General features: G+C 42.4%; 2 protein-coding genes across 2 annotated transcripts; both read right to left on the reverse strand.

The window, feature by feature from the left end:
* Positions 1-2,478: 2,478 nt before the first annotated feature.
* On the reverse strand, positions 2,479-9,747 carry LOC139329379 (charged multivesicular body protein 4b-like). Its single transcript, XM_070959674.1, has 5 exons — positions 9,361-9,747; positions 4,502-4,679; positions 4,105-4,219; positions 3,233-3,359; positions 2,479-3,136 (listed from the first exon to the last, which is right to left on the reverse strand). The coding sequence occupies exons 1-5, from the start codon at positions 9,542-9,544 to the stop codon at positions 3,075-3,077; spliced, it is 666 nt and encodes a 221-aa protein (XP_070815775.1). The 5' UTR covers positions 9,545-9,747; the 3' UTR covers positions 2,479-3,074.
* Positions 9,748-11,158: 1,411 nt separating this feature from the next.
* On the reverse strand, positions 11,159-12,800 carry LOC139328543 (ciliary microtubule inner protein 1-like). The gene is made up of 4 exons (XM_070958301.1): positions 12,742-12,800; positions 11,729-11,810; positions 11,453-11,551; positions 11,159-11,314 (listed from the first exon to the last, which is right to left on the reverse strand). Exons 1-4 carry the CDS (start codon positions 12,798-12,800, stop codon positions 11,159-11,161), a joined length of 396 nt encoding a protein of 131 aa, XP_070814402.1.

The raw sequence follows: 12,800 nt of genomic DNA on the forward strand, positions 1-12,800 counted from the left end.
CATTGTAACAGGGAGTATTATCGATGACTGCACCTGGGGGCCTGTACTGAAGTCTAGCCAATCAAATGTGATTTGAGACGGCTAATCCCGTCCCATATTATGGGTCAGAGCTGCGTTTGGATGTTAACATTTACAAAAAAACGTGGTTGAAGTTTAATCCTGTGGCCTCCACAGACTTCATGCTCACAAAGTCGCATCTACTTGTGAGCATTCAGTGTAAAATAGTAAAGATTTGATCAAAGCCCTCCCATAATTAAGCTCTACATACATTTTCTGCTGCTGAACCTTCATATCTCACTTCAGTGTGTCACTTGAGATGAATAAGAGATGATTTTAAAGCTGAATGAACTGTAGAAAACCAGGTTCCAGAGTAACTGAGGAAGGTACGAAGGCATGAACACAAGCAACAGTGTTGATATTTGAATCAAATCCCAACTTTATTAAGGTAAACTGTATACAACCCCAGCCACAGAGCAACATGGCTACCGCATGGAAAGTCGGCAAAGTCCAACCTCTCTGTACCGGCCACAGGCCACGCTGTGTTTCTGTAAAGCCAGGCAGAAGATGAGTGATATTTGAGGTAAACAGAAGAAGAAAAAGAAAAAGAAACTCTATTGGCATATGCAAGTTTCTTTTCAATAGCTTGTCTAATAGTCTTTAACCGGGGTCAGCCCGCTCACAAATATGGTGATTTTGCATTACAAAAATTTGCAAAAGTTTCAAATCACTACTTCAATTAATGCATTGATTGAAAGACACAGGTGTTTAAAGCAGCCTCGACCGTCCGTTTGATTCTGGACCCGGTCCGTCCATGCATCAACGCGTCTGCAGACAGGAGGAGGGAAGTGCAGCTACAACCGTTTCATCATGAAGATCGACCAACACGTCCGTCTGTCAATGTTTAAATCAATTCTGCACCACAAGTGGGTCAAGAGCAAATTTAAAAAAAAAAATCCAGCTCACTATCTCAATTTGACTAAATATTCACAAGAGGTCACTGTGTCAAAAGGCTGAGAAAACATCGCACACTCACACACATTACCTTTAAATTGCACCCATGTAGGATTTTCTCAGAGAGCATCACCGTTAAACCGAAGACACGCAAGACGGTGGAGGTGTCAGGCAGGCACGTACAAGTTTAAATTAACAGACAATGTGCCCCTGACAGCCATAATGGAGGACCACCACTCCCACAATGTATAACTTAATATCACAGAGTAACTTTGGTTGATATCTGCACAGTTTTCACTGAGAAATGATCTTTTTCGACCAATCCATCTGATTTTTGCAGTAGAATGTCAGATAGCTCACTCTTGCTGAAGAATCGGTTCCCCCAAATTACCCAAACCCAGTTGACTCACTTGCCTCTGGTGGTATTTAGTCAAGCAGAGTTTCCCTTTTATTTGGACAGGTTTGTAGACTCTGAGATTTCATGGTGTTGAAGACATCTCAGCACAAACTGGATAACTAGACACCACTAGAGGCAAGTGAGATTTGGGTAATTTGGGTGAATCGGCATGCTTGCAAGAAGTCTGGGAACTTATAGAGAGTGGCCCCTAGTCCTTGGTATGAGCTATCTCTCTGATGTCAGTGGTGTATTTATCACACTGTTGGCCGTATGAGCAGCCTTTCATACCGGGCAGCCAGGTGACAGATGGCGGCAGCTTAAAAGACTCGCACTGACTCGCTGACTCTGCATCAGCCTGCAGCTTTGCAGGACTGAGCTTCTTGTAACTCCGACTGATCTAGCTTAAAAATAAATCCAGGCTCATGACGAATCATCCACCATCAAATCAAGCCAACTCCTTCCACATGTGAAGAAGAGGCACCTGATGACTTCGTCAAGCAGGGGTTGACAAGGGAAAATGAAAGAAGGATTATTATCTTCAAAGAAATTCTATTTATTTTTTTGCTTTATTTCCTAAGGTACCAAGTATAAGCTAGCATCGGCTTGTTAGCATGAATGAGCCTGCAAGCTAACAGCTAGCTTTCACTAACTGACTGAAGTCGAATGGTCACGGTTCACCACGTCAGCAAATACTTCAAGGGACATGTATGCTTGAGGGAGCCATGACTGCTTTAAGATCTGAGAGATGCAACTGTAAGGCCTTTTTTGAACTTTTCAGTGTTAGCATTCGAGTCTCAAGAGGGAACCTCCCTGAGGGCAGCGGTGAAAACCAGGCACTGGTGCCACTGTAATGTTCAGTGACGGATTAAATCCCTTTTTATTAACAATATTCTTTTTCAGAACATTGGCATTTTGCTCATTTTAGGAATTTCTAGATTTCAGTGTCTAATGAGTGACCAAGAAGTTGCCCGCAGACTCTTCGTAGGCGATATGGCTGACAGAGGGATCAAAGCCTGGATCCTCCTGCTTCAAGATGTTCCCACTGCTGTACCATGACATGCTTTTGTAGTTTGACAGTGATATTTCAGTGAGAAAGTCCTACATTTTCATCAGTTATCTTTTTTTTGCTGCAGAGATGGTGTAGATGACGGGTCGTCGACATCACTGTAGAAGAGCAGAGCGATGACAGTGCGGGAAGCGGAAAAATGGCTGAGTTACGTCGTCCTTCTGTTTTTGCTTTCCCCCACACATATTTGTTGATTCTTCACATTCCTCCTGGAAACAAGCCTCACCCTGTTCCTCCACACTCTTCCCTAGAAGTATGCACTTGCACACTCTTGACCCAGGTTCCCATTCATGGACTCCTTTTGCCCACGAAGAGAACCTTAATATACACGACCACAGGCTGTCGGCGGTGACACTTGCTCTATGGCCTTTACAATAACAGGAGTGCACAGCTGGAGCACATAGATTCTTCATGTAACATTAATCAGAAGAGAAAAGCCTGGGTTCACTTCATTTTAAGTCAGTGAATACGGGCACAAGTGCATACTTCAGGGTCGGGTATGGTTAGATATTGGGACGTAGGCTTTAAGACAGAGCAGCATGCCAGCAGCCAGCTCAGCAGCCCAGAGTCCCTGTCTCACTTCCAGATGTCTGGGACCAGCCTGGTGGCATAGAGACAGACAGGTAGAGGGGCACTGGCTAGCTAGCAGGGCAGGCTAGCTTAGTTAGCCATCCAGGCCTCCAGGTCAGCCATGTCCTCATCGTCCTCTTCCTTCTTCTTGGCTGAAACAAAGCAGAAATGAAAGATGAAATTTAATTATCTGACTGTAGATTTTAAGGATGTGCTGCACAGCGTGTGAATTAGGTGACATATGATACCTGGTTTGGATGGTAGTGTTGTAGATGGTACGCTGGGTAGAGGAACGTCCTCTGTTCCTTCGATTTCCAGGAGATTTCTGTCCAGCTCTTCCTGTTCCAGCTCCTCCAGCTCAGCCATAAGCTCATCCTGAACACACACACAGGAAAGCAATCAAGCGACCATGTTTGTATAGGAATGGGACGATATGCTCCTCTCCTGATTCGATACAGTATCAAATTATCAAAGTATCGATTCGATATATTGTGATCCTTAAGTGTTGCAATATCAGTGTTTGATATTACCATTTATTGCAATTTTTGTTTGCTTTTTTAACACTAGACCAGGGGGAAAAGTTCAACCATAGACTTCTACAGACTTTATACTGCATAGTATCAATAAAAAGCTGCCGTTAAAGCTGCAGAGTGGCAGACAGTGAGTTAGAAATGTGAAGTCAGCAGCTATTAGTTCATTTCTACAGAACACAGGAAATACACGCCTGAGAGTACGAGCACATGTCGTTTTATGTTAAGCGTGTGAAAGTGAATTGTTTAAGATAATATCCTCACGGTAATTCCCATTAGGTTTTATATATATAAAGACATTTTTAAGACTAATTTTAGAATGAAAGGCTAATTTCTCTCATATATTAAGGTGCCAGCAGCTGCAATTAAAAGTGTAAATGAGGTTGTGTTGTGAATTATTCATGAAAGTTTGACAGAGCTCCAAAAGGCACAACTATGTGTAACACTGCATTTTCCAGTATGTAAGTCCATGTCTTAAAGTATTGTCCCCAGAACTACAGCAGATGAACTAAGTTTAGATCCTGCTTCCACAGGTTGAGATGCACTGGTGATTCCTGATTTCCAGAAATGGTTCTGGTCTGTGCTCTCACCTCGTCGTAATCTTCTCCAAAACCAATCGGTCTGGAAATCACATCTGAGATTTCTTGTGCCACTTCCTGTTGTTCTGTGATTTCTGACATCAGGTCGTCTACTTTGTCTATGTCCCTGTGAAACAGGGGGACAGAGAGAGAGACAGAGACAGAGAGGAGATGTAAGTCTCAATATAAGCCAATGATGGAGCCACCCATCAAAGGAAAGCAAGGAACGACAAAACAGCTAAGATGACAATAAAAGAAGAGACCATGACTCTTTAGACACAGAGACTACAAGCTAGTATGGACAGCTGAGGAGTTAAGTCGTTCTTTTTCATACTTTATTTCATCTTCCTATCCTGCTCACAGTAACTCATGGCACTTCCTACAATAACCTCAGCACTGTCTCTCTTACATGTTCTCGTGTGCAGCTTTCATCGCCTTGGCAGCGAAGCCCATATTCTTCAGCACTTCTGTGTTGGTGTTGGCGTTCTCTAGCGCCTCCCTCTGGAACTCAATGGTAGACAACGTCCCGTCGATCTGAGCCAGCTGCTTCTCATAACGCTTCTTCCTCTTCAGGGCCTGCAGAGCCGCTGCACAGAAAGACAACGGGTGAGACACAGTTAGTCCAGCAGATAAACTCGGCAGCAGACTCTGCTGATGCTCTCGCTATGTACACAAACGAGAGGGCGTCAGTAAGGCTTTTATTCCTTCAGGGGTAAATTAGTGTTTACAATATGAAGCGCCCAGCTGAAGTGCGAAAAAGACAACCAAACAGAAACAAGTGGAGAGATCAACAGCATGTAAACCTGAAGACAAATGGCAGACACGACGAGGACATGAGGCCGTGAAGAGCGGACCTTCAGCGGACCTTTGGTATCATGTGATCATGCAGCAGGGGCAGCTTGCTTCGCGCTGGGAGCAGCAGGAGCTGCGCTGCTGCGAGATGAGCGGCAGTCAGCTGTTTGCATGTTGAATTACAGTGTCTGCCCTAACAGAGCAGGACTCCCTTAATCTGATAAAATCCTGTCTGATCTCTGCCTCAGTCAGGCTGTTTCAGGTCTGTCCCCGCACTGTTTCTCTCCTGAACAACACCTGTAAGCTCACAGAAGTCCGGTCTCATCCAAAACATGGGATAATAAGTGAGCAGTTTATTGATTGATCAAAAAAAAAAAAAAAAATCGACAGATTAATCAAAAATTAAAATAATCATATAATTCAATATAAAATAAGAATTACTTGCAGGCAAATTTTGCAATTTTGTAATTTCATCAGAAAATGTAAACTTATATAGCATATGTAGCAATTTATCAGTATTTTTTTCATTGAAATGATCATTCATCTAATGAAAATAGAAACACATAAATTGTGGTCAGAGCCCATGGTAACGTCTTCACGGGGGGGTCTCGTTTTGTTAAACCAACTGTCTGGAATGCAAAGACATGCCATTTACAATTAAATAAAACAGAGACAAAAACAAAAACCCTCTCATTTTCAGCCAAAATAAGCAAATGTTTGGCATTTCTCAAAATCTCAAAATTACTGCCAGTTAACATCCCGCTGATTCTGCCTCCGTCCATGTGCCTTTAAACGCACAGAAACGATTATGTAAACCAGAACAAAGGGAATTCCCCTGCGATGACGACATGGGAAATCACCTCAGCTAAACCTGCTGAATCATTGAGAGGACGAGTAACATGAGGTAAGTATGTGTGCTGCTGTGCGTCTGCATTACAGCTTCGTTTTAGACTCAACAGAAGAAGATGGGCAGGAAAGTTTAGACTAGGATTTGGGTTTAGCAAACACTTTCTCCTTGCTGTCGCCCTCTTGAGCAGCAGCAGGTAACTGAAACTATTCAGCCATCACACCTTCTTAGCATCCGCGTGTTAGCATTGTCATTGTGACCATGTTAGCGTGCTATGGTAATTTTTAACATCATCTTTTAACCAGATGAAGGCTTTTAGTCACCAGACTGAGCTAGCTGAGCTAACGTTAGCAGCAGCTCAGTTCCCCGCCCCCCACAGGATGTCTTTTGTCCACCAAAAAGCGCCAGAGAGACGCTGATTTTTAAAGTGAATCTCCTTCATTCTGTGTTTTGACTGGTTTTATCAGTGGGTCCCTTTGTTTTGGAGGAGGACGAGAACTCTGCGAAGAACTCGGCCGTGATGAAAACCTTGTAAGGGATGAACTCTGAAGGAATCCTTACCTAAAAATAAAACTCGAAGGGCGGTTGTTTAACAAACAAGAGCGGAACCAAAGATCTCCAGTGGCGCATGAAGCTACACAAGAACTTCAAAGATATCAGAAAACTACCATCAGCCAGAGCTCGTCTGATAAAGAATAAAGACAAATCTAAATCTGAGCACACAGCCACCTTTATCAACCTACTGTATGTGGTTTAGTCTGGACCGACAGGAGCCGGGCAGCAGCTGACAGTTCCAGATTCATCAGATTATATCAGCACAGGCTCTATTCCTAGACCGATAACATCGTTACCCAACATCTCACAAATCATTATCAGATTATCTGGGTTACACAATCGCACTCAGACCACCCCACTGGATTTCACAAGGTCACTTTTTGACCCTTTGTTTTTCCTGTTGTCCCACTCTTTTCTGCCGACCACTTGACGAACTCAGCGGCATTTTACAGAAGTGACTCTCTCTGGCCTCCGTGAACTCTGTGCAGCTATAATTTAGGATATGTGAGTCAGAGCTGGAGGCAGTCTCACCATTGTTACTGACACTTTGGAGAAATCAAACCAGAAACTTTCTATTTTTAAGGATTCGTTGTCTGTAAGACATATACTGCTGCTGCTAAACAAAGCCAAAGGGCCATATTAAAATACCTGATGTGTCACACGGTGAGAAGGAGGAGAAGCGAAGTAGTAAAACGTAGAAACACCAAGTAACCTATGAGAGCCACCGTGAAGATCTTGTGGTATATTCTTGGATTTTGTGTATCAGAGTTCAGAGGGACATTAAGTGACAGGGTGAACAATGCTGAAAATCAGGTTTCAGCTTTGGAAGCTGGTGTACCATGTAATGCTCACTGGCTTTTAAAAACAGTTGTAAATGAGCTCAGGTGTGGTCTGAGTGTGAGTGCTGTGGCTTTTTTCACATTTCTGGTTACATCACACATCTCTCAGCACCCACAGCTGCTATCTGGCTGTAAGTGATGAGGGGTGCGTCACATCAGATGTTCTTCCCGCAACTATTGTGGCCAAACATATCTCAGTCAATGGTATCATCAAAACATTTTTAAAACTCTGCCCAAACACTACCATTAGAGCTGAATGGTGTAAAACTACACCATGTTTGCCCCGGACTTAATCCAACCTAAGAGACAGTGAACTCTGCAAAAGCACGGATATAAAATACATTTAAAGCACCAGCTTTTCTTCTTTTCAATCCGTGTAAATGCAGTTAACACCACTATGCAAATTCAGCAAACGTGTTACTGGTCTAATTTTCCTCCACTGGTTGGTTGATGTGAGCACTTTGCTGCTCAAAAGCTGAAATTAAACCTTCGACGTGTTGGCATATCAAGCCATGTCCACGGTAGCTAAAGCGAGATGTTTGCAGGTTCTGCTGTGGTTACTGAGCCTCTGTTTGATCAGTTCAACAAACGTCCACGTAGCTCATAAAACCAAAACACAGAGGCACTGCGCTGTGTTTACAGCCATCTGAAAAGTATGGTAGTCACAGCAAAGGGAGCTGTTGGCAGTGTTATTATAATTGGTTCGAGTCACCACAGTGTATAGTAAAACCGCTTTGCTGCCACACCTCTTTAAGGAAAAAAAACCTCCAGCAACTAGCAATATACTGAGTAACATTTCCATCAACCGCCTGAGAGAGAGGACCATACCTGCCTGAAGGTAACCATGACAGTCAGCCTTCTTGTCTTTAACTCTAGTCTCCAAACACACCGCGTTGAAATGGGAGAAAAGTCTCCTCAGTTAACAAACTGTTAGCAAGCTAACTAGCTTGTAACGTTTAACATCTACATTTGTATTTTTTCCCTCATATTTTGGTTTTATGGAGCAGCCATCCATGGTCTAGCTATATACTTCTAACCTATTCGAGGTTATGAGGGGCTGGAGCCCCTCCCAGCATGCATTGGCTGAGGGCCAGTGGACACTGTGTACTGCTGCCAAGACCACCAGCAAGTGTTTGAACTGAGGACCATTTCTGAATTCAGCCAGAACCACAAAAACACATCTTACATGGGCCTAAATATATGAATAATTAGAATAAATTCTTGACAGTCAAGTTTGGACTTACTGCGCCTCTGTCTACACTGCTGGACACACGTGCTTCATTAAACAACATTAGCAGTCCTCCATTGAAATGTAAATGTAGAAAAGAAGTCTGCGTAACATGAGAAAGACATTTCTGCACAGTTTTTATGCCTCTGATCATGGTTTTAACATGCAATCACAGGCATTTCAGCAGCAACATGTTTTTCAAGCATTACGACAACGTCACAGCCTTCACAAACACAATCAAAACTCGTTTTGGCACATCCTAATCATAAGCTAGGTCTATTGCTGATTGTGATCAGTCAAACGTGGAGGCAGTCCTGGCCTCTCCCTGTCACAGGTATTTGTCAGATAGAGATATGGTACCTGTCTTGACATGACAGAAAGTGATGCTTAAATCTGCTACTTGAATATAAAGGTATACATGAGAGGCACCACGCGGGGCCAGTGCCATACGTTTGGAGTAGTTCAATAACACAACAGCTGGCGGAGTAAACAGGCAGCTGTGGTGTAGACACAAACGGAGAGACACAGGTTAGGACATGACGTAAACAGGGCGAAAAGCTATGACGCTGCGTGAATGTTAAGGGAAAAACCTGCATATTTTTCATCTCGGGTGTTAGTTATGTTACTAAAATCACGTCACTTTCTATTAAACTTTAGCTTAATTTTGGCTGGTTTGTCTCAAAGTGGATAAACACGCCGCAGCTGGAGTTCACATTTGAGTTTGACGACTTTTAAACGTCTCTTTAACTCAGACGACACTTTAACGACTCCTTACAGCTTTGGCGCCTTCGTTGTTTCATAACTTTCTGCCTTGTTTTGTTTGTTGTTTTATTCCTGACACCGTGTTGCCTCTGAAAGAGACGTTTAAAAACCAGGCGGCTGTGTGGGCAGACCTGCGTTCAGGTAACTGTCAACTGCCAACTTTCCTCCTTCTTCCTTAGCCTGAGGGCTAACTAACTAACTAACCTGCGGACTGTCAAACGCGTCAAACCACGGACTTTCCTCACCTCGCTTGTTTTTCGTGCCGTTCTTCTTCGCAGTCGAGAGCTCCTGCTGGATTTTCTTCTCAAAAAAATCCTGTTTTTTGGCCAACATCTCTTCGGTCTCCCTCAGTCGCTGGACAGCCTCCTGGGGTGTCGGCGCTTTCCCACCCTTACCCCCGCTGCCGAATAACTTAGCAAATACCGACATGTTGTCTCTTAATGTAAACAATAACGGTTTTATGAATCGTACACAAACCACCGACACTTGGTGATACCGAACAGCTAACGGTGAAATTGCTCAGCTGTCTTTCTCGTCAACTACCGTCGCCGAGGTTGCTGCTGCTGCTGCTGCCGCCGCCGCCGCTGTTGTTGTTGTCTCTTCTTCCGCCTTTCCGGAGAGGCCTCGTGATGTCACTACGTCAGCAGCTTTACGTGACTCATGCGTGAGGCATGACGGGGGAATTCTACGGAAGCGCAAGCAGCGTTGACAAATATCTTCTTGAACCTTTTTGGACTCTTTGATAGAAGTTGGATCTAAGAATGCTGAATGCCTTTACAGTGTGTTATCTGCTTTGTCTTTCAATCTGACCCCAGAAAGTGACAATTTGAATTTATTTATTTATTTATTTATTTATTTATTTATTTATTATTTTACCCTTTAATTTTATGGCTTTCCTTTGTTATCTGGTTATGGTTTCCTAGTTATCTGTTTATGTTACACTTGTTTACGCTCAGTCTAAAACGTAACTGTGCATGTTCACTGCTTATCAGATTTGTTTTAACTAAAAAAGAAAAAAAATTACAATGACCTCTGAGAAGGAATTTTATTGTTGTATTGAAATATCTGTATATTATCTATTGAAAGGTCTTGTAATCCTTGGAATTTAAATTCCTTGAAGTTTTTTTTTTTTTAAATCTATCTTCTTGAACTACTGTGATCATGGGAAAACTATTATTGTTATTATTAGTAGCAGTAGTAATAGTAGTTGTTGTTGTAATATTAGTTCAAATTAGTTCTTTGTCTGCTAAATTACATTGTACATCATCTTAATCTGCCAGTCAATATAATCTATAATATACTGTTTTAAATATTAATGTCTGCTATCGCAGCTGGGGTGCTCTAAAACTATCTACTCCTTCTCCCTCATTGAAAATCCAGCATTTGCAGCACGGCCCAGTAGTGTAATGATTAAGTTGCATGGCCAGGGGACCATTGCTTCATGTCATGTCACACTTGTTTAAGTTGTGTATTGGATCTCCAAACTGTTTATAATGTCAGAAAATCCTGCAAGCAATAAGTTTAGGTGTGTCAAAACTTAACAAGAAGCAAGAATTACAGATACAATTAAGAGAACAATTGCAGATAGTCAAATCAAGAGATATGTTATATTGTAAAAAGATTTTTTTTTGGACAAAATTCTTATGCAGAAACTGTAATTGTACCCCGGTCGACAAAAGAATGAGAATCAGTGGTGAGACTGAAAACTGCATCAAAGTGCTGATAAATGAGAAACAAGTTTCGAATAAACTCAAAGAAAGAGCGGGATTACATTAGAACATATACCTCCAACATGTTTACGATGGGTGTTGCTCTGTATTGGCATTGCAAGCAACACATAGCAAATAGCAAATAATATCTTCTGGACAGGAATGGTGCTCCACTGATGGAGGAAGCTGCCTCCAACCTTTGTGAACAGTTTCAGAACTTTCCTCACACATCTGAACTCTTGAGACACAAACAAACTTTTGAAAATAGCCTCTATAATCTCATGGATGATTTATTTTTTGTCTTTATTTAATACTGCATCCTCCTGGCTAACAGTCAGCTGCAAGCATCGAGAGGCCAGCCCAGCTCCTTCAGAAAACTACACCTCCCATGATGCACTGTGCTGTGCTTTTCCAGCTGAAGATGTGAGCGACCTGACCGCCAGCCAATGAAGCCCTGAGTTGTCTGAGGAACTGGAGGAGAGGGGCTAACCTGGAGGAAAGAAACAGTATGAGCATCTGTGTGATAGATAGATAGATAGATAGATAGATAGATAGATAGATAGATAGATAGATAGATAGATAGATAGATAGATAGATAGATAGATAGATAGATAGATAGATGTCATACGTGGATGCATTTTTCTGGAGGGGTTGGAGGTCGTGCTGGCACTTGATGGGGAAGCTTCACTCTGACCATCTCCTTCAGCTTCTTACTCTCCCTCTCATACTGAAACATGCAAAGCAGACAAAGTGGTGTGATCACATTTCTGTGGATGGAAAGTCTCAAAACAATACCCATGTCTCTCCTTTTCTTTTGAGAGGACAGTTTCCTCATTAATATGTCTAACTGGTGTCCTGCTGTGGTACCTTTCCAACAGCAGAGGGCAGTGTGTTTGCATGTTACCTCCTTGTAGGCCTCGGTCAGGAAGCCCCACTTTTTGGGCCAGGCTTTAGCCGAATCCTTCTCAGCTTTGACATGTGCTTTCCTAAACACACACACACACACACACACACACACACACACACACACACACACACACACACACACACACACGGTAAGTTTAAGTTTTGTATCACATGTGACACCCAGCTCTTGTGACTTGCAGCTCTGTTTGTTTTTCTTCCGCTGACAAACAGCAAGCGGCTCTTTATCCTCTAACCTCCATGTAAATCCATAGAAAGCTGAAGGTCCAACTGCAGCAAGAGTCATGGGAACTATAGCTGCTGAACTAACAACATAATAAATGGCTTAAAGTTGCTTCAAATTTGTGGAGAATATGGAGAGAAGACGTCTATATCAGCAAGACCTGGAAAACATCTGATCCGCCCCTTCAGCAGCGCAGCCATGACAATGAAAACATTTGCTGTTTCTCATTATGATGTGGAAATTCTCCCAGATTAAGGAGATCTCTTTCACATTGAAACAGGATATGTTTCATCTTGTACTAAGAAATGTTTCTCATTATTACTGCAAGAAGCTTTTCTTATTGTTTCATGTGATGTTTATCTCTTCCTCATTACTCCACAAAATCAACTTATCTCATTAAAACAAGGACCGGGAAACACAGTGCGCTTCACGTGAGGATTAAGAGGAAAAGAAAAGGGACAAATGGAGAGAGTGTGTGAAAATAATAAGAATAATGATGATTATAGTAGCAGTACTACCAGTGAAAACAGTAATAGTAATAATGATAATACTCTTCACAACAAGCATACAGGAAGACTCAATAATCACATGATGTGTTGCACATCTTGTATATTTTTAAACAAGGAAACACATCAGAACACATTCACTGTCAAGTTATCTTAAACATCCCGCTGACATGATAGTGATTGCTCAGTAATGATAAGTAAGAGCATCTCACTGAGGCATCAAACACAAAGGATACACAACAGTGAAAAGAGCAGCGTGTTTACCAGATTTCATCCTGATGCACAACGTTGACGGGTTCAGATGTTCGCTGTGAATCCGCCAT

The sequence above is a fragment of the Chaetodon trifascialis genome, chromosome 3 (assembly GCF_039877785.1).
Source record: "Chaetodon trifascialis isolate fChaTrf1 chromosome 3, fChaTrf1.hap1, whole genome shotgun sequence".
In the NCBI taxonomy this organism is placed as follows: domain Eukaryota; kingdom Metazoa; phylum Chordata; class Actinopteri; order Chaetodontiformes; family Chaetodontidae; genus Chaetodon; species Chaetodon trifascialis.

Bases quoted from the DNA above. Each gene is read 5' to 3' on its own strand.
- LOC139328543 (XM_070958301.1), bottom strand. From the start codon at position 12,800: ATGGCGGATTCACAGCGAACATCTGAACCCGTCAACGTTGTGCATCAG. The intron at 11,811-12,741 runs GTAAACACGCTG...GTGTGTGTTTAG, and splicing joins GTGCATCAGGATGAAATCTG to GAAAGCACATGTCAAAGCTG. The intron at 11,552-11,728 runs GTAACATGCAAA...TGCATGTTTCAG, and splicing joins TGACCGAGGCCTACAAGGAG to TATGAGAGGGAGAGTAAGAA.
- LOC139329379 (XM_070959674.1), bottom strand. From the start codon at position 9,544: ATGTCGGTATTTGCTAAGTTATTCGGCAGCGGGGGTAAGGGTGGGAAA. The intron at 4,680-9,360 runs GTGAGGAAAGTC...CTTTCTGTGCAG, and splicing joins CGGCACGAAAAACAAGCGAG to CGGCTCTGCAGGCCCTGAAG. The intron at 4,220-4,501 runs GTAAGAGAGACA...CCTGTTTCACAG, and splicing joins AAAGCTGCACACGAGAACAT to GGACATAGACAAAGTAGACG.